Source organism: Lichenostomus cassidix, chromosome 1 (genome assembly GCF_008360975.1).
Source record: "Lichenostomus cassidix isolate B80296 chromosome 1, HeHo_3.0, whole genome shotgun sequence".
Classification (NCBI taxonomy): domain Eukaryota; kingdom Metazoa; phylum Chordata; class Aves; order Passeriformes; family Meliphagidae; genus Lichenostomus; species Lichenostomus cassidix.
The window spans coordinates 29835625-29857482 of NC_139479.1; the positions used below are offsets into that span (position 1 = coordinate 29835625).

At 41.5% G+C, this 21858-nt stretch overlaps 1 protein-coding gene across 3 annotated transcripts in view; it reads left to right on the forward strand.

Moving 5' to 3' along the window:
- The window catches only part of LONRF2 (LON peptidase N-terminal domain and ring finger 2), a 34682-nt gene extending 19694 nt beyond the window's left edge, over positions 1-14988 (forward strand). The window contains exons 5-12 of one of the 3 annotated variants that reach the window (XM_085054853.1): positions 433-658; positions 2607-2703; positions 3080-3194; positions 4440-4561; positions 5387-5545; positions 8585-8651; positions 10617-10766; positions 11113-14988. In XM_085054853.1, coding sequence (XP_084910979.1) covers positions 433-658; positions 2607-2703; positions 3080-3194; positions 4440-4561; positions 5387-5545; positions 8585-8651; positions 10617-10766; positions 11113-11271 — 1095 coding nt within the window. In that variant the 3' untranslated portion in view covers positions 11272-14988. Of the gene's footprint in view, positions 1-432; positions 659-2606; positions 2704-3079; positions 3195-4439; positions 4562-5386; positions 5546-8488; positions 8652-10616; positions 10767-11112 lie in introns of all 3 variants that reach the window. The other 2 variants (XM_085054844.1, XR_014850713.1) reach the window with 2 other exon arrangements.
- The last annotated feature ends 6870 nt before the right edge of the window (positions 14989-21858 follow it).

Here is a 21858-nt window from a genome sequence, read left to right on the forward strand (position 1 = left end):
CCAGAAGTAACACATGGATCTTTCTGATCTTTGTGACATTGTCTTTTGTCTGCACCCATGTACGCACTTACTTCCATGGTAAGCCTGTTCTCTCTATTGCTGTTGGTTCTCTTATTGGGATGTACTTCCTCAGAAGAAAAAGAGAGTGAAACTTTTTCTTCAGAAAACAATGTGATGCCTTTATGTGGGCGTCAGTTGTATTTGTGTTTTTTTGCACTGAAGATTTTAATATGACAGGAACATAATTTCTAGAGACAGGAGCTGTAGGGAGAGACATGACCCTACTTAGTACAACTGGCAAGTGACCTTTGATACAGACCTTTCTCCATTGCTAGGCTCATTGTGGGAACACTGATCTATTGCTGATAAAACTAGTAAAAAAAGCAAAACAAAATTGTCTCATGCTGTATATAACTGTTTTTATTTTTTTAGGATACTGTGTTCAGGTTAACAAAAACCCCGTCCCAAGAATCTGATGTATTCAGAAGCACTGATTCTTCTGTTTCCCATCATGTTCTGGATCTGTACTTCGAAGACAACAAGAAGTCTTTGGGAGCTATTCTCTCCAGTTTACCTGGGGTTGGCTTAAAAAGAAAGATGTCCAGCGATATGAGGGATTTACAGAGCTTAGATGTCCCCAGTAAGATTCCTAAAAAAGGTTTGTATTGTGGCTTAGAAAAGTGATTTCTCTTGCGCATACTGAAAAACTAAACTTTTTTACTCGTCCTTTTTATCAATAAAATATTCCCAATAGGAATTGGAATAATATGTGTGTCTGCTTCTACTCCAACAACCTATTTACCTTATTCCAGAGCAGTTTAAATTCATCAAGTGAAAGCTGTATTTTTCTTTCTCAAATGGGCCATTTCCAATGTACTGTGTGTGTAATCCGCTCACAGTTTAGTCTTTGTGTTGCTGGTGCCCTTTCCATTTTCTAGGTCCCAGCTATAGCTGAACTTCATTGTCTTTCTATATGATTGAAAGATGTAGTAAGCCTGGAAACTAATCTTTAAGTGGCATTAGAAGCGGTCACATGCAACTTTACATGAAATTTTCCAAGCAAACAAAGAAGCCTTTTAAAGCATAATAAACCCCCCTCCCCAAATTTTCTGTTACTTGGTAGCTGTGCTTACAATTTGTATGCTTCTCAAGCTTCTAACAAAGACCTCCAGAGTGGCTTTAGTACTCAAGGCTGAAAGTGCTGAAGGCAATATTTCACTGAGTAGTATAATAATTGGTTAACATAGCCTTTGAAAATGCTGCTGTACTAGTGTGCATTTTTTCCTTGAAGAAAAAAAAAACCAACCCACACCTTGATGCGTTTGACTTCAGCCCCAAAATATTAAAAGTCTTCAAGTACCGCTGTCTGTCTGTGACCTCTACAAAAGATCAATATATGGCCAGTTTCTGATCACGTTGCTGTGAAGGGAAAAACCCTGTACTTGTCTGTGAGCTGCAGACTCAGTAAACAGATTGTGAAATCTGACCCACCTGTATCTTCACAGCGAAGACCAGAGATCATGTTTTACCCATAAGCACTAATTTCTGGTCTGTGCTAGGTCCCAGTGCTATGTTACTATTTGCAGAATTAACACAGCCAGGTTCTTGCAATTACTGAATGCTAACGTGAGATGTAGGTTAAAGATAGCACTGTTTTTCTTTATAGGCTACACACCACCTATCCTGCCTGTGCTCGAGATAAACCAGCTGCTGAGCATAAGTTACTCTTTAACAAAGCATCCTAGTGTTTTAACTTAACATAAAAAGCTGAGCTTTTTAACGGTCAAGAATTTGGTTAATAAAAAGCATGTGGAGGCAGCAGTCATGGCTCTGTTGCAACTCATCACAAAGATGCAAATTGTAAAAGAAGCTGCAGAATTTGCTTGTGTAAATGTTAACAGAAGCTGGAGCTAATAGCTTTTGAGCTTAAATAATGTTGCTGTGAAGTTTGAAGTGCATACCCTTAAAGTGAGTTAAATGCAGGGATATATACCACCCCCAAAAATCAATCTGGGCAGAATATTAAGTGAAGTGTTTACCCTCTCTGCAGTTTGCTGAGCTAGTAAAAGCAGAGTTAGCTAATGCAACTCCAATAGTCCTTTAAGCTGTCTGAAATTTGGGGTTTCTACAACAGCCTAGTCTAGAAGTATGTAAGCTTTTTTTATATTTGTAAGAAAAATTACCCCTGCTGAGAAATCTGTAATAAACAGTGATGAGATATTTTGACTGTGTGTAAACAAATTAAATTCTGGACTTAATGTACTTTAAAACATCTGGCCTGGCTGATGTGGGGGTGGTGGTGGGAAAGCAACTGCAGAGTATTTTAAAAACTAGACTAGAAAAACCCACAGCATGATCGTTTTTGGAGAAGTAAATAATGGGTATTCAGCGCTAAAGTGTATTCCCTGGCCACAGACATCATCCTCTGGTCTCCAAAAGGTCTCCTGCCAAAAACCTAAAATTTAGATGGGAAATATGTTTGTTTGGAACAAGATTTCAGAAAAGACATACACTAGTTTTTTTATGAAGAAAACAACAGTGTAAAGAACAGCTGAAAATGCAGTAATACTTACATATTTACCATAATAATCTTCTTGACTACTTAGATGGAGATGTTTTACCTGAAAACACCACGGACACTTCAAGTGAAATACCAACAACTCTGGTGGATGCATCAGATTTTGAGTGCTCCCTCTGTATGAGGTATGACTGTGTTGACCTGGCATTAACGTAACAAAGCCTCTCTAGCTTCTGAAAAAGCTTTTCATGGTGTAAGAAGAGAAACCTGCCAGAGTGTCTAATCATTACTCTGTCCTTTTTGCTGAACCATACATCTTTACAGATGTGGTTTACTCCATTATGTATGGTGTTTTCCATACATAATGGAGTAAGAAGTTTTTGGAAGTTTGCCACTTCTAAAAATGGAAACCTTTTTTGTATCCTTAGATAATTCTATCACCTGTGGTTTATACAAAAGCAGGAAAGAAAGAAAGCTAGGACTAGTCACTCCTCTCCACACGTTGGGAATTGTGTTTTTGTTGGCAGCTTAGCTTTTTCTGTTTCATGTTTTCATGTTAAGGTTGTTCTACGAACCTGTTACCACACCCTGTGGACACACCTTTTGCCTCAAATGCCTTGAGCGTTGCCTTGACCATAATCCACTTTGCCCACTCTGCAAAGAAAAGCTGTCAGAAGTAAGTATGTCCTTGCCCCAATTTACAAAACTGCACGAAGTTGTGTACTTCTGAAAGCACCTATGTGGAAATTTTCTGTGCTCTACTTGTGAGCTGTGTCCAAAGCAGCGCGGCCAGCAGGGTGAGGTAGGTGATTGTGCCCCTCTACTCCTCTCTGGTGAGACCAACATGGAATGCTGCATCCAGCTCTGGGGTTCCCCAGCACCGGGGAGCAAGTCCAGAGGAGGGCCATGAACATGGGCTGGGGCTGGAGCATCTCTCCTGTGAAGAAAGACTGAGAGAGTTGTGATTGTTCAGCCTGGTGAAGAGAAGGCTCTGGGGAGACCTGATCTCAACCTTGCAGTATTGCAAGGGTGTTTATAAAAAAGATGGGGACAGACATTTTAGTAGAGGAGTAATGCTTTTAAAATGAAAGAGAGTGGATTTGATCAAAAGAGATTAGATGTAAGAATTTTGTTTCCATGAGGATGATAAAAACTGGAAGAGGTTGCTCAGGGAGTTGGCAGATGCCCCATCCCTGGATGCATTAAAGGTCAGGTTGGATGGGGGATTCTTAGCAACCTGATCCATTTGAACATGTCCCTGCTTGCTCACTGAAGGGTTTGGACTGTATGACATTTAAAGGTCCCCTCCAACCCAAACTATTCTATGATTCTGTGAAACCAGAACAGGACAGTACTGACAGCATCAAGCTGTGTACAGACCTCATTTACTTGAGGATGTATTTGGCATTCATTGGCAGACAAGGGGTTTTGCTGGTTCTTAAAGAAATAAAGGCTTCTGGTATCACATCAGGTCATGCTTGGGGAGCCACAGCCATAGCCCTGTTCATACATCATTTCCGGTTTGTGTATCTACCTCGTGGTGAACGAGGAATGGTAGTTCCTTGGTCAATGCTTGTGGTCCAGCAGACATAAGGTATCCTGTACTTAGTAGTTCTTGCCAGTAAGCTGACAGCTGTAGATGAAGAAAGATACATGTATCTTCTGCAAAAGTGATGAAGGACTGCCTTTTCTTCCGGTAGTACAACTTCAGCCAAAAAAAGAGTATGGGGTTAGAGTTAAAAGAACAGTGGGGTGAACCACATGTGCTGAAGTGGAATTTTGGTGCCCGGAGACTGAAGAGGGTGAGGCGTCAGTACTACCCTAACTAATGTGCACTTTGGTCTTAAAGAAGAATGGGTTGGGAGGAAGAGATGCTTCTTGTTTGTTGTTATCAGGCTTAAGAGTTGACTCTTCCTTGTAGTTTCTGGCAAGCAGAACTTACAAGAAGACCGTCCTCACAGAAGAACTGATAGTCCGTTACTTGCCAGAGGAATTATCTGAAAGGAAGAAAGTTTATGAGGAAGAAATGAAGGAACTGTCAAAGTAGGCTCTCTTTATACTACTGACAGCTGTTACAAAAATGTATTTTTCAATCTAAATTACTGAAGAAGATTGATTTGCTTCTAAAAATGCACGAAAGGAATGAATTTGTGAATGAACCTGCCAGATGTTTTGTATTTTTGACACATATGTTGCAGATAAATAACAATGTGCTTGGATAGTGTAAAGGGGGAACAATATTCTTAAAATAAATATAATAGCTTTTTCCTCTGAACCAACAGAGAGCTTTAGAAGTTACAGTGGAGTTTTTCTGGGAGTAGAATTCAAATTATAAATGGGTTATACTTCAGGTCAGGAGAAGTTCAAGGATCCAGTTTTGTCAGTGACTTGTGAATGTTGTGCTATAGCTCAACTTAAAAGTAAAACAAAACCTGCAGTTAATCCTGAAAAAAATAAGTGGATTAGTGGGCTGCTTTGAAATCAAAGGGCTTTACTGAGTTTGGGGATTCTCTGCCATCTTACTTTGAACATGGCTGGTTCTTAAGTACTTTGTTACTGTGAAAAGTTATAACCAAAATTTTGCCATGTATATCTAAGTTAGGTGTATCAGTATGCATGTATTTTGGAAATCGGCTATTTCTTGACTTTTTTCCTCTATGGAAGTAGATTAGAGGGATTGTTTACTTAATGTATTAATGGAAAGAGTCCTGAAATACTGTTTGTCTTGTGAAAATGTAAAATGTTGAAGAGATATACATTAACAAAGATTGAGTCTAAGGGAACCATTTGTTTTGTATTAAGGATTTATGCTGAATATAGCAGCACCCAGGGAAAAAAAGTAACTTTTTTTAAACAATTTTCTTACAGTTTGAATAAAGATGTTCCCATCTTCGTATGTACCATGGCCTTTCCTACCATCCCTTGCCCACTCCATGTCTTTGAACCTCGTTACCGCCTAATGATAAGAAGATGCATGGAAACTGGCACCAAGCAGTTTGGCATGTGCTTAGCTGATGAATTAAAAGGGTAAGGAGATGAGCCGAGAATGTTCTGTTGTTGCAGAGGTTGTTGTGATGCTAGTGGAATTCTGCAGCACAGTATACATGTCTCCCCAAACCACTGTGGTTCCTTCCAGTCCTGTATGAACAAATACTGAAGTTGCTTACTTCTTAGTTTTGGACTTCAAACATTCCTTTTTGCACAAATATGTAATTTTATTACTCCCCTGTTGGATGATAGCAAGAATGCAACTCATCCTGCTACTACAGGCTCCAAAAATAGCACTTAATTGGCTGTGTGTTTGGAAAGCTTGCTGGCCTGTTTGTTCCAGTGAAAGCTGACTGTCTGGGTAATGTTCCTCCTCTGTCTACTCAGTTTAAAAAAAACAAAACAAAGGGAAAACATCCAGACCTCCCATAGCTTTCTTGCAAGAGTGGTATCATTTTAATGAGATAAATGAAATTAATGAGATACCCTTAGCTGAGAAGTCTGTTTTGCTGCTGAATGTTGAATTTGAATGTTTGTCTTTATTGCTGTGTTGCAATGTCTAAACTATCTGCAGTGAGTGGGTTACATTGTCTTTCTATATGATCTCACCTTTCATTCATTTTTGTGAATTCTGATACTGATGTGTTTCCAGCTCCCTGTGCAGAGACTGACTAGATTAAACGTCCCTTACAACACAAAACTATTCTGTGATTCCGCAAAAGCCTTCAAGGTTAAGTACTTCACAGAAAATGGGGTTTTGAAACCATGCTGATGGGAGAAACATGGGAGACCTCTTGAGAGGTCTGCCTTATAAGATGCAATAGTTGCTGATTTCAGAAGATACATTGGCATGATGCAGGCTGTAGAATGGCTAACAAACATGGGAATATTAAAGAACACACTAGACAGGCATCCTCAGGAGCAGCATTTTTGTACATGACCATCACTGGAGCTGAGAGGGGGGCAGTCACTACTGAGGCTTGGCAGCCTGTCCTTGTCCACTTCATGTTTTTTGGGAGGGGGGGAATATTTTATTTTTCTCCCAGACTGAGCAGTGAAGTAGCTGTAAGAATACAGGAGATGCTGCAGCTTCCAGTCAGCTGTGGCTGTGCTGCAATGCCATTTGGCATGCTGTCAGTACTGCACTCAGTGGAGTTTGGACTCCAGCAGCAGCTGATGCTCCACAGTCCCTTTCAGGCCTATTACCAGTTTTCTGGAAGTGAATACTTGTGAGACTGAGGGCAGAATTACCCTAGGACTTCAGTGGTAACTCTTCTTAACTTCCATGCAGGCTTGTGGAAGAGCCAGACTTATTTGGAGTCATGTATAATAACAGAGAGGGCCAAGGCATTACAATACCCAGAACACAATAATTGATTTGTTAGATAACATCATGAAGAGTATTTTAAAATGCAGCAGTATGGTTAGATTTCTATGTCCTGTCTGTTTTGAACATGATAACTTGAATTAAAGTTATCCAGCACTGAAGCTTAGGAAGCCTTCATCTTCAGACACCTGGCAGGCTGTTGCAGCTTCTTACACAAGTAAAAGAGTTCTTCTGTTTATTCAAAATTGCGAAATCAACTTGGGAATACAAGAAGTGGGGAAACTTGTTTTGCCTCATCTACTGAGACATGGATACACACCTCTCTTGAAAAACACAGCGACAAAGCATGTTCGGTTCATTGCCTTCCTCTGTTTTATTTCTCTGTTTTGACTTAAAATTGATAAAAGAATATAATCTCTTAATGTTGTTGGAACATTTTATGCCTGTTTCCAGGTGCTTTCTTGGCTCTTTGATTGAGGTCACTTTCTACCCAAAAGTAACTTCTCAAAGAACAACACAAAAAAGAAAAAATGATCACTTCTATATTAATTTCTAAATCCAGTATGAATGTCACTAAAATAATTAATTAAAAACAATAGTTATGTAGCTGTTTAAATAGTGTGTAGTGTAATATTGCTATAATAAACTAACAAACTTGCTTTTTTTAATCAATCCTACTGGTAGAGCACCAGGACTTAGCTGTGTGCAGCTCTGCTCCTCCTGTTCTTCCTGATTTTTTCCTGTACAGTGGCTGGGAGAGAATAGTTGCTCACAGTGGTGAGCTTCCCCCCCACCCCTTCCAAACCCATGATTTCTTGCAGAGCAGAAACAGCAGTCATTTCTTCATCACTCCATTGCAAGAAATGGCCAACCCCTAGTAAAACAAGCATTTCCCTGATAAAGAATTTATCAGACCCTGCAGGGATTTGGTATCTTGAGATGAGACTAGATACAGTGTTTTCTGCTTTAGCAGTAGGCTGAGGTGTAGACGTGCAAATGTACTGTGGTGAGGAGTCATTGTGCAATCAGCTTCTCTAGTGAAATCACTGCAGCACAAAGGTATAGTTAAGTAAGCTTGATAAAGTAAAAGTTTATTGCATGCCTGTTTCCAGGGTGTGATTAAAACCTCTGCCTCTTTAAATATAATGGATACAAATGTGCTTTTGTGAAGAGGATATTTTGGGTTTGGTTTAATTTTTTTTTAAAGGAAATCAATGCAAGCAAAAACTTGCTATATAGAAGCCTTTTTCTTCTAAAGCCTGCAGTCTTCTGCTTACACTTTGGAGTAGGGGGATAGCCCTTACAGCCATGCATTTGTTCTGGACTTCCTTATGATATCTTTATCCATCTAGTTTTCTTTGCAAACCAGATGAATTTGCCACCAGCAGCTGGCAACTCCCAGCATGAAACATGCTTCATTTAGTTTCCCATCCCTTTCCAACCCTCCCACCCCGCAAACATGCTGCTGCCCAGGTCCTCAGAGGGAAGGCAGAAAGGGTGGGGGTTGTGTGGCTTATGTGAATAAGCAGAAATGTATTGTCACCAAAGCAGAATCATCTTTCAAATAAGAAATGGTGAATTAGGCCCAGTATTTGTCCTAATGTATATAAACACTTGTTGATGACTTCCACTTTTATGCCCTTCTGTCATTTCAGATTTGCAGATCATGGCTGTATATTAGAGATCAGGGACGTAAAGTTTTTTCCTGATGGACGCTCAGTTGTTGATACAGTTGGTGTCCGTCGTTTTAGGGTCTTAAGCCATGGCCAGCGAGATGGATATAACACAGCAAACATCGAGTATCTTGAAGATAAAAAGGTGATCTATGGTGCAAAGTTATTCATACCCATGTATTGCTGGATTCACTTAAATAGCCTTTCCTTGTTGCATTTCAAGCTAGCTGTGCATTATTTTAAAGCCAATATCATTACAAATACACTAAAGCTCTGTTTTTAAAACCATGGAACAAACTTTGTATCTTCTTTCCCTTTCTTCCTTTCTTCCCTTATAATTATCTCTGCTTAAAATGTTACACTCCCTTCATGGATCTTAAAGTAGCTTCTAGGATGCTGAGGTCATGGTGTTTAGGTGAGGTCAGAGCAACATTTTAAAACTGGTAGTGAATTTAAAGCCTTCTGAAAGCACATGCTCCTGTTGGTAGAGAACTGACTGTTCTCTTTAACTGGACAGTTGGCACATTTTGTATGTCCTCCAAGCTCTCATTTACAGAACAGGTCCTCAAATACACATGGGAGTCTGCTTTTAAAAAGAGTTCTTAATGACATGTAGTTAACCATGCCCTGTGCAAGCATCCATTAGAGCTGACTGAGAGCAGAGAAATGCAGAGAGGGGAATAGCTTTTAAAAACAACTCCTCTTAGAAAACCTACATCAGGTGAGGTGCTTGTGATGGGTGTTGGCCAAAGGCTGAATTTTTGGGCATGCTTTCTGGATCATCTTCAGACCGTGTCTATAAAACCTTGGTAGCAATTAACATTGAGCTTAGCAGTAATCTCCTGCCAGTTGATGAAGTCAATTTGGTCATACAGCTTTCCAGCACACTCTCATAGTTGAAGACATAGTCTGCAAAGCCTTAGTAGTGCTTTTCTAAACTGTGCAGGATGACACAGTTGTTTGCCTGGGCACGAAGGGGTGAGCTCATGGAGATGCCTCCAACTATGAAAGGCTGGAATAGGCTGTCTGGTCAGTGAGGGCTCTGCTCTGTTGAAATCCCTAGTGAAGAGTGGTGGAACTCAGGTATACAGGCATTATTTGTAGATGGTGCCAGAGACCTACCTCTTCATAATTAGAGTGAGATTTACCTTGTCTCACATGGGAGGCTGGTGTCTGTTCAGTGCCCTACATTCATTATATGTCTGATGGTGAAAAATCTCAGTCCAAAGATCCCTGTTTTATCTGCTCTGAGATATCTACCTTAAGATGAGAGTAATTGCTCTCTAGAGCTGCTTCTTCTCAACTGTGAAAGGCATCCAGAGCAGTTAGATCAGATGTGTATCTGAGTGAGTAGCGTAGGTGAAATCACACCATTGATGTGCATGTTAAAGGGAAAAAAACAATCCCAGACAAAAATCCAAAATCAAAACCCACCCCCCAAACCCCCCCAAATCACCAATTTGTAGTGGTTTTTGCTTATGCTTTTTTCCCCCTAATAGCTAATAGTAGGCCTGTGCAACTAAAACACTCTGCTTCAATGAGGGTGTTTCTTCATGGCTGTTTCTGGTATTGGGAAAGCATTACTTTCCCTGCTTCCTGCCTGCTCAGGTGTTGACTCTCCTCCTTCTCCTTGACTGTCCTACCATGGCCTTAACACTTCTATAAAACAGTGCTGGTCTCTTAAGTGCCTTAGCCCCCTCCCCTGGTCTCTATGCTCAGTGGCAGTAGTGTTTGTTTTGTTTTGCCAGATGATATGCCGCTGTCCCGAGCTCACTCTGTGACAGGGACTCAAGGTTGTGGGTCTGAGATGATAAATATGATGTCCCAGAATCAGAGAGCGTATTCTTCTGTTATGCCAGCATTAAGGAATGGATACTAGTGAGGTAGTTACTGCTCCAAGAAATGTCACTGCAGAACACCTAGGGGAGGGTAAAAACACTCCAGCATCACAGGTTTGAAATCTGAGACTTAGGCACAGGTGGTTTAGATAAGGACATTTGAACAGCTGTAGTAGTCACTGCATTATTTTGCTTCGTTTGCTTCTGGGGAAGCATATGTACTCCATGGTATCAAATCTGTTTTGTTCCATCTCCCTTCTTTTAACAATAAGGTTGAAGGACCAGAATATGAAGAACTTGTCCGCCTTCATGATTCAGTTTATGATCAAGCTGTTGCCTGGTTTACTTCTCTTAAAGACAATATGAAAGTGCAAATTCTCAATCATTTTGGATCTATGCCAGGAAAAGAACCAGAGCCACAGGTAATAAAACCTGCCTACTTATGCAGCCTTATTCTACACAGAATTTTTACACTAGACTGCTTTCTGACAGATTTTTGCTGTGGTTTTGTACATTCTAGACTCTTACTTACCCAATTTTGGTCTGTTGGCGTGATGCATGGTAAACAATATATCTGTGTAATTTGGTAGCTGAAGAGATAAGGCTTAATGTTGTATACAGATAAAGAGAACACCTGCAATTAAGTGTTTAGTTGTTGCTTGGTTTGTGGTGACTTTTTTAGTAAATAGAATGTGAGAAGGAAGGTGATGTTCTTCATGGGGCAGTGCTGGTCAATACATAACTGCATGTTTTTCCATCCTTTTGCAGAGCAACCCCAGTGGTCCTGCCTGGTACTGGTGGCTCTTGGCAGTGTTGCCTCTAGAGAACAGAGCTCAGCTGGCAATACTGGCTATGACCTCCCTTAAAGATCGTCTAATCGCCATCAGACGCGTACTGATATTTGTGACTCGCAAAAGACCCAGATAACATGGACTTGTGCTGTGAGTGGGCACTGAAAAACATCTCATGACAGGTTGTTCTGGGGGAGGGCAAAGGGGGAGGGGTTGTTTTTTGTATTTTTTAAAGATTCCTTCAAGAAGGAACAGCCCTTTCTGACTGCGTCCTGCATCCATCGATTGCATCGGTTTATTATCTGGGTATTCACCAAACCTTGCACACTCTCCTGTTGTCCTGGTGAGAACTGAGCCTCTGCAAAGCTGTGCTACATTTAGAATGTAGCTGATGGATGTGGATAATTGCTTCAAAGTACTAGGATAGAGTTGATGTTTCTAGCCTGCAAGAGAGTTAAGTTCTAGAGTAGTGCCATTGGCCTGCATGTGATCTGGATTTTCACTCAGTAGGAAGAGGAAACTGGACAGTGGATTGAAGAGGTGTTTCCTGGACTTTCTTGAAGGTAGTGGACAGAAGAGGAGTCTGCTGCCCAGCAGAAGAATGCATGAGGACTGTAACCAACAGTACCCTCTGTCAGTGAATTGGAAGGCAGTCTGTCATACACCCACATCTCTCTCTCTCCCTTCAGCAGACACCAGTCTGAGGAAAAAACAGGTTAAGCCGTTTGTAGTCAAGACATCTGAGGATGTTTATCTGAAAGAATAATAGCTACTGAATAAGTACACTTATTTGGTAGCCTTAGGTAATCCCTCCTTTGTGATTTGCGTGTTGTAGCAGAATGAGTATATACAAAATGTTTGGAAAATGTACTTTGGTTTCTTTGAAGAGAAAACCCAAAGTAATCCTAGCCGGTCTTACTGCTAAATTCAAACCAAGCCGCTCCCTAAAGTATGATAAACATTGCTGTGAAATAATGATTTCACCCCAAGTATGAGGGAGGCATGCTGCAGTTTACTCTGAACACCTGCTCTGTGAGTGGAACCAGCAAGGATGAAAGGTGGGGAGGTTTCCATCTCCCTCCTTCCTGCAGTGTCATGCCAACCTCCCATTACATTGGGGTGGTCTCTACGGAACGTGTTTCAAACCCGAAAGTATTGTAGTTTAGTACCAGTTGCTGTATGTGATGGAAATCAGTCCACAGTAACACCGTGAAAGGAGTCACAAACCGAACCTATAAAGGCAAGTCTCAATGCAAGCTTCAGTCAGGTGTTAACCTTCATTTGTCTCTTCGATTTTTTTTTTATGTATTGTTTTGTTAATATCTAACTTTGATAGCTGTTAAATTGATCGCTTGTCAGTCAAATGATCAACATTTGCTCAACTGCCAATGAAATAACTCAGTGTTACCAATTCAATTGGCATAGTTTCCTATAACTAGAACTGATACTACCAACAGGGAAAAATAGTTGACTTGAATCTCTGTGTGCTGCAAGCATAGCAAGACCAATGTAAAGACTTGTTCATGTCCAGAAGTCTGGTAAGAAGACATGGCTGCTTACCTAAATGGTCAAAGTGCCTGGTTTCTTTTTTAGTTCTTTTCTCCTTTTTTGTCAATGAAGAGGTTATTTAAACTTTTTTTTCCACTTTGTACATGAATTCTGGAAGAAAACTGCATTAAAATGCAGTGATTATGATATATTACCTGCTCTTTTTGGGTATTATAACCTGTGTGGTCTGGGAAACAAAAATTCAGAGGTTTTATTCCTTTCAGCAAATGGCTACCACAAATGGTTTCTGTAACATACCCTGAATGTACTGTAACTGCCTCTACCTTGAACACGCCTTTTCTATTTAAGTAGTTTGTAAGTATATTCTCTGAATTGTGAAGTGCATAATGTACAACCAATGATGTCATAACCTCTACAGTAGCCTTCTGCAAGTTCTGCTACCACCACCAAAATTCTCAGAATTCAAGTTGAATGCATTTCCTCCAGGAGTTGAAGATGATAAAAAGGAACTCACTGAAGTATTAAGGAGTTGTAATCTTGGGGAGGAAATGTCAGAAGTCAGTAGGTCTTCAGCCCACTGTCAGCTGAGCTACTGAAGAATGATTTCACAAACTAATTCTCGAACCAGAAGATGGACTGTATTTGATCTCGCAATCCTTTCTGTTCAGCTTCCTGTTCTTCCCATTCCTTTTCATGCTGTGTATTTCTTCAAGACTTACTCATCTTGCTTGTTTGTGTGTCTGGCCTAGTCTTGAGTATTACTAGTTTAGCTGGAAGAGGATGCTGATGGTATTTGTATATTGCTGGTCCCTGATCTTATATGTGCTTAATTTTACAGATAGGTGTGCACTTAAGGAAAAAAATATCAAGGTGCTAGTTAGTGTCTTCTTGGCTTCGCCTCAGTAAATGTTAATGTTAATATTCTTCTCTGCAAAAGTGATTTTCTCAAGATATCTACTTTTGAGGTACTTCTGACAGAAAACCCTATGAAACGAGAGGTTGTTTACTGCTGTTTTGTAATATGTAAAGACATTCTACATGGGAAGTGACATCACTGTGTTCATGAAGGCCTGTATAGTTAATGGAGTGATTGTTATTGAAAAGAAAGCTGAACTGTAGAGGGATTTTTTTTTAGTCAAGGTTTAAAGCAGTTTGTGAATATTTCAGTGACTGATGTTTTGGATAAACCATAACAACAAAGGAATTGTCTGTATATGGATGCCAATAATCATATTAGCAGCCCAAAGCTGACATTTCTTCCAAAACATTGAATGCTGATCAAATAGCAAAGCTTTAATAAATAAAAAAAATCACCACTGCCCTGTGGTACTTGCTTTCTGAGGGAAAGTACCAGTTTCATTTTTACCAAATCACCTCTGCCATATAATATCTACAGCATCCAGTAGTACCTCACAGGAAAAGCTGTCTCGTTGCTCTCTGGAAGAAATGTCCACGTTACAGCCAGTCTGCGCTTAGGTGTAACTTGTTGCCAAGGTACATGTGGAAGCATTGGAGCTGAGCTCCTGGAAGAGATAGACAGGATTTGTTGCCTTTCTAGCTCATTACACTTTTCTTGCTTGCTGTCCAAGCAAGGATGCTGGGATATATGATGAGTCTTTTCACTGTGGTGAATGTGGCCCTTCTTTATACATCATAAAGAGGCCAAAAAGAAAAAAAAAATCCCTCTACCTCTACACCTGTTGTTCACCTGTAAAATTTCAAGCTACAAAATGATATATATATTTTAACCTTTTTTGTCTTTCAGAAGCATACTAATTGTTTGCCACTGAGGCCTTTTATCTACTGTATTTTAATATGTTCATTTGATAGTCATCGAGATCTCTTTGTACTTCTAACCAGTAGAACTTGTCATGTTTCTTACTGCTCCTTTTTCCTTGTTCTCCAGTCCACTTTTAAATTGATAAATAGAAAGCTGTACACACTATTCCTGTTACATTTTACACTAGTGGAACTGGTATTTTGGTAGCGCCTTAATTTTGCAGTTGTGAAATGATTGTATCAACTCTTATCTGGGGCTTCTGACCAGATGTAAATGAGTATGTTTAATGTAGATAAACTTGAAACCATTTTTTACTGTTTTAAAGCTAGAAATGAAATGGAGTGTGTACATATGTATAAATATAAATTATTAATCTGCACCTTTTTGTATCTAGTAAATACAGGAGAAGTTCATGTTCTAACCACATTTGGCACTTCTTGTTGCATAAACAAAGCCAAAACTTTTTTTAAAAATTACAGTGTTCATTTCATGTGTATTTGCAATATTCATGGGAAATGTGTTTAATTTATGTGATATTTGGAATAAACCAGGTTGAATTTATAAGAGTGTGAGTTCATGGGGAAAGCTTTATTACTCTGTGAGGACTAAGAGCTAGAGCTGTGGTGAATATGGTTGGAACAGAAACAAGCTGCTGATGTGCTGCTGCCAGAAGGGGAGTGATAGTTTGATTTTACTGACAGGAGCCCAAGGGCTGAGAATCGGCCCTATGAAGCTTTGAGAAGCAAATGGCATCCCAGAAGCAGTGGTTAGATGTTGGGCTTCACGAGTTGCATGGCAGTTGTTTTAGCCCCAGTGCGAGGGAAGTGTGGGAGGCTGCAGAGGTTGTGGCAGTGAGGTTGCTGGGGACCCAGGGCACTGGGTGTGAATGTGAGAGGTGGATTTGAAGGAGGGCCTCAAAGTAGAGGAGACTGGGGGAGTTGAGGGGCCCTCAGCAGGGATGGGATGGGAGAGATGAACCTTTACTTCCTCAGGAGTGGGTTGTGATAAAGATGGGGTATGATCATGAAGTGGGCTCTTCTTTTGTAGCTTATTGGATTAATTTGTAGCCCTAAGCATGACCTGAGTGTCCCGATAGACTAAGCTCTAAAAAATACATGGTTACAATGAATTACAAAAAATGCTTTATTGTCTAAGCCCAGTGAAATAAATAAGATACCTCCAGGGTGCTGTGAGGGAGGCAGTGTTCCAGACCAAGGCAAGTGGGCATAGCTAGCACTCGTGTGTGGGGGGATGGGACACTGGTCAGCAGCAAAACTTCGATGATCATCATGGATTCCTTCCAACTCAGGATATTCTCATCTAAAATAGAGTTGTGTGAAGGCAAAGCCAAACTAAATAGTGGAGAGCATATTGCATTCCTCAGTTACCTCTTCCTGCCAGCTAAGCTGTGGAGTAAAACTGCTGTGACGGCATTTTTTGTAAAGACCAGCCTTTTTTTTCTTTTGGTGTTGGATTGACTGACCTTTGTGTCTGTATTCACTGAATGTCTGAGCACACAAACATCAGTTACAGGACTGCTCTTTTAGGTTGCAAGTGTGTGTGGGGGTGTCTATAAATGCAGCTTGAGCTGCTTTGATACGCTGGACAACAGCACTCTTAAAACATCATTCCTGTCAACAAAGAAAGAAGGTGGGGAAAGGTGGCTGATCAAGGTTTCCTTTTTATTACCCAGATCTCTATGCACCTCAAGACTTGAGAGCAATAGAGGTAAAGTAACTGCATGAAGTTAGTAAATAGCTTTTTTTCCCTTATTCTGCATGTCTTTTGCTCATAGACATACCAAGCCCTGGAAAGGCAGCACCTCAGACTGCACCTGCGTCCCTGAGTAATGCCGTTCTTAGAGTGTAGAAACCTTAGTGGTCTGTTGCCTTGCATCACTTTAATCAAACCAGGAGCCAAAAAGGATGCTGCTTAACTCTGTTCCAACAGCACTTGCTGGAAGCTGATAACTATTGAATCATAGAATAAAAAAGATTGGGAGAATATCTGATACTATCAGTCAGGTGCAAAAAAGAAAAGAAAAAAGAATTCATGCCAGCACTTTTCTTAGTTCCTCTAGCAAATGTGCATACTACACTTGCAGCTAAAAGACAAGCATGTTTTCCATTGCATTTACGTTACATGGTAGGAACAAGTTGTTTCTAAATTGAGATGAATATCACTTGCTGACAACTTTTATAGCTCTGTTCTACCATATGTGGGGTTCTGCCTTGTCTGCTAAATCTGGGACTTCGTGCATCCATGGAAGCAATGTCTTCACTTGTAAATGTTGCTTACATTTTTTCTCATAAACATCTGCTGCTCTTTTAGTGCAACAGCCATACTGGAGCCCTGCTCCTGGGAAGACTTGGATTTCGGAATAGAGAAGCTGGTCTTGGGGTCAGGCTAGTTAACCTCATCACAGACGAAGTTAGAGGAAAAACTCCGGTCCCTACGCAGTATATTCCAGAGGCAGAGCTGAAACTTCTAAAATTGTAGTCCTGTGTCCATGCAGACATGGGGGTGACATCTTGAGGATGGTATACAGCAAATGACCAAGCATAATTTGTCTTTAACCATAGCAGAAGCCAAAGGGAGGCACTTCTCTGTAGTACCTTCAGCCCATCAACCTACTCCTGTTCACAACATCATCAAATCCTCCTACTCTCACTTCAGCTCATGAAGCCCCCAGAAGACCCACTGCCCATCATCCTGAGCCTGTCCTGTGAATCCCTGCCCCTTCTCATCACAGCATCTTGTTCTTCCCTTGCTGACCCACTGGCTTGCTTTCCAAGGGAGCAAAGAGATAAAAGGTAAGTAAACCAAATGCCCAGGAAGGTTTTGCTGACTGGCGGCTTCAGTTGCCACTTCTTTAGCCAAAGCTGTGAGAGAGCAGATTCAGGCAGCAGGACTTCTTAAATCAGAGTAGGTCTAGCAGGGAAAGAAAGATACTTGCAAAACGGGAGGAGGAAGGAATATGCAATTTAGTGTCCATCATCATAAGTGGAGAGATAGCCAACTTTAAGCTCGGCCCTGCCCTGGAGCAAGTACCTCATGTTTTCTGCTGGTGGCTGAGGTTGTGCTGGCTGGTCCCACAGTGCTGGCTGGTTTCCCTTGTTGGCTGGCTAAGAGAAGACAGGCTTGCTGTGGCTACGAAGTCATGGTGTCAGAAAATGCCTAAGTGCTTTGTGCTAGCTTTATTTTCTTTTATCTGAAATCATTTGGCTTGGGCACAACGAGGAAGATCATCAGTTGTCTGAATGGAGGTCCACCTGGCAAAGGCCCAGGACCAGCATGATTCCCCCATTCCCTCGGTGTTCAGGTAAGATCTATCATCATGAGGCTGCCTGGAGATCTGAACTTGCCACCAACATGTCTTTCATCAGTTCCAGTTAAACCACTAGTGATGAATTGTGTTACAGAAAACAGGTCTTACATCAAGAGGTGTAACAAAACTGTCATGGTAAATTTGGTCTCTGCCACTCAAGTACATGTCACCAGAGCTTAAGCTGCATCCAGGGGCTTTCCTAAAGGGTGACTCCATTCCTGATACCTTCAGGCAGCTGCCTGGAGCCCTGCCCATACTTAGAAAAACACTGGACAGGATGCTGTTCACTACAGGCACATCAAGAGCTGCTTCTTCATGTGGAGCACTCTCAGATCAGCTTCTTTTTAAGTAAATCTGTTAGGTCTTATGTTGTAGACCCAAAGCTCAATTGCCAGTGGAGACTGAGATTCAAATAGAGGTATTCAAAGAAAACAAAATTTGCTTACCCAGAACCAGAAATCACTGAGTATGTGATTTCCCCCTTCTCCTGGTTCTTTCCTTGGTCTCTGCTGATAGTGGAGGGCAGGAGGGCACATGATGGAATACCTGAACCTCAGGCATCATGCTCTGTGGTGGGACCACAGTAATTCCAGAGAAAAGGCTAATACTGAAGTATCCAGCCTGGTTTGCTTAAGGTGCAGCATTCATAAAGCTTGTATGTATTTGTGGAAAAGTTGTTTAGAAGATAGGAAGTTACTTTAGAGTAAGTTTTTATTCTCCCTTGCTCGCTGTTGTTATGAATCAACTCTCTGCTCCCATGCCAGATTTACCTACAAAGCTCAGGATTAAGCTCATTTGCACCCAGGCAGAGTAAACCCTCCATAAGAATTGGATCATTTTTCAAGTAGCCTAATGTCCTTTCTCAATATTGAGTACTACCACACACTTGAAAAGTACAAAATATGCTTGAATGAGAAAAATTTAAAGAATCTGGCAAGATGTTTCTCCCAAATCCCTCTATTTGAGTCTTCTGTATATCCTGGAAAACTTTCTTTTCCAAATTTATATATAGAATTTGAGGGAGGCCGTGAGTTTGAGCAAGTAATGCGGTATAATCATGGCATTCATAAAAAACAATTTACTCCCTCTATAATCCTGCAATATTGTGACCTCAGTACCACAGTGTATCAACACATTCCTCAAATTAATTGTGCATAAAGATCTTCTAATTTTTCCCCATTTTTGTATTGTTTTGTCTAGACTCAGAACTTCTGTTATTTCTGGTATGTTTTCTGTTGCTTAGAGAGGCCCAAATAGATCACACTTTCCTAAATAAAGGAACCGTAAAAAAAAAAGTGCCTCCCACTCTTCACACACTTAAGTGTTTTGTTTGCTGTGTAGAGAGTTACGAGGTTATGTTCAGAACTGTTTGACTGAATCACAGGCTTCTCATTTCACAGAGGTGCCTCCTTACCAGATGGTGCTTTCAAGAAAGTAATTTTCTTGTTTACTTTGCAGCAATTGACTCTGCATAAGTGCCAGCTTTGGCCAGACCTTTTCAAATATTTTCAGTACATGCTAATTCTACAGTGCAGAGGCTTCTTCATTCTATCTTTGAGAGTAATAAAAGGTAATTCCTCTTGGAGAATGTGTACTAAAGCATCAGTAAGAGTTGATGTGCTTCCAGTTGCAAGACAGCCTGGGTTTACATCCTTTTTTAGCAGGAATATCTGTTCCCCTTTAGACAGACAGCTGCTGATTGCAGTTTGCCTTTTGCTCAGCACTGTTCCTTCTGTGTCTGGTGCTGGAAAATCTCTTGGCACAGAGGAGTTAAATATTTCTGAGCTCTTGCTTGAGTCATCTGTCCCCGAGTGGGGAGTGGGTTTGCTTGCAAGCACGTATTGGTTTGGAGCTGGTGCTGGAACAGGAGCGCACGGCTCACGTCTGACGTGCAGCGCTTGGGCAGCAACCAAGGAACAGCCACTGCAAACAAAACACACCAGCCAGGCAGGGAGCTCGGGGCTCGGCAGCGTTAGCCAATGGCACTGTCGCTTTGCCTCCATTCATTCCAGGTGGAGGAAGGCATACAGGGAAAGCAAGGACGTTTTTGGCTCTGCTTCTGTTCATGAGCTGCTTGTGAGGTTGTTCTCTGGCACAGGCACTGCTTGGCACAGAACAGATGTGTGTGTCCACAGTGTTAAATCCTCTTTCCCACCCAGAATATACAGCTTCACACAAACTACCTGTTGGGAATGGTTCCTGAATTGTACCAATTTGAGGAGGTGGAGAGGAAGAGGCTGTAACATTATCTGGAGTATAGTGCAACACTAACACTTCACCTTAGCCTCTAGCGCTGAAGACACTTCTTAAACCAGATGTGATGTCTGTGTCTTTCAGAGCCCTCAGTACACCTCACACCTTTGTTTTTCATGGCACTGTTTTGAACCCACAGATTTGTTTGGTGAGGATGTCCACAGGCTTACTGGAGGGTGTGTAAAAGACTGCTTTTCATTTTGGACTAGGATCTTACTAGCTTCCCTTTGCACTCCCTATCTCTTGCATTGGACTATTGAAGGTAAACATTAGGAACTTGGTCTTTTGGGGGCCCTGGGGGGGGAGGATGGGCTAGGGAAGGCAGATTTTTGGAAGAAGCTGTGGGAAGATGGCATTAACATCTCATAATTTCTTCCAATAGAGGAAATAAGGGCCACCAACAGGAGGCACCAGGAGCTGAACAAAGAAAGGTCTTCCTCCTAGCCTGTGATGTCTTTTTTTTCCACTTCTGTTGCACTGCTAGAGCTTTATCTGACCAGAGAGTCCAGGCTTGGTCTCTCACTTAGATCCCTTCTGTAGTTTCTCAAGATCAGCCTTCACCAGTATAAGCCTAAATGACTCAGCATTATCAAGAGAATAGTTCTATAAGAAGCAGCTGAGGGAGCTGGTGGTGTTTAACCTGGAAAAAGGGAAGCTCAGAAGAGCCTCTACAGATCTAAACTCCCTCTACTCTCTCTCTGTACAGCTACCTGAAAGGAACTTGTGGCAAGGTGGGGGTTGGCATCCTCTCTCAAGTAATAAGTAATAGGACAAGAAAAAACAGCCTCAGCTTGCATCAAGGGAGGTTTATGTTAGGAAAAATTTCTTCACCAAAAGGGTTCTCAAACACTGAAACAGGCTGCCCAGGAAGTGGTAAAATTGCTGTTCCTGGAGGTATTTGAAAGACCTGCAGATGTGGTACTTAGGGATGTGTTTAAGTGGTGAACTTGGCAGTGCTGGGGTAATACACATGTTGACCACAAGAGTAATCTCCAACCTAAAAGATTCTATTATTCTATGGTTCATCAAAATGCATTCCTTCTGAAATCAGAAGTCTAGCAGTCCTTTGGTGAGTTTTTCTGTCCTTCTTTGCCTACACCTTTTCTGTTTATCTTTCCTGTACTGGAGTACAAAGGAGCTCAAGGGTAAGGAAAGGAGCAGAGGGGGTCTGAAAAGAAGCCAGAACTTGGGTGGTTTTGCTAATCCAGCTCATTGATATCCCAGCCTGACTCACTGCACTCTGTCACTCACTCCAGCCCCTCCTGGACAGCACAGGAGGTCATGGAGCTGTGTGTAGCTGTTGTTCTGGTGTGCTGGTTTTGGCTGGGATAGAGTTAGTTTTCATTGCAGTAGCTCCTTTGGGGCAGAGTTTTGGATTTGTGCTGGAAACAGTGTTAATAACAGAGGGATGTTTCAGCTGTTCCTGAGCAGTGCTCATGCACAGTCAAGGCCTTTTCTGCTCCTCACCCCAACCCACCAGTGAGCAGGCTGGGGGTGCATAAGGGGCTGGAAGGGATGCAGCCAGGACAGCTGACCCTGACTGACCAAAGAGATATCCCACACCCTATGGACTCAGGATATTAAGGTGGGGGAAGAAGGAGAAAGAGGGAATGTTCAGCGTGATGGTGTTTGTCTCCCCAAGCCACCATGGTGTGTGATGGGGCCCTGCTTTCCTAGAGCTGACTGAACACCTGCTTGTCTGTGGGAAGGGGTGAATAAATTCCTTGTTTCACTTTGCTGATGTGTGTGGCTTTTGCTTCACCTATTAAACTGTCTTTATCTGAACCCACAAGTTTTCCCACTTTTATTCTCCCAATTCTCACCCCTGCCCCACCAGGGAGAGGGCAGTGAGT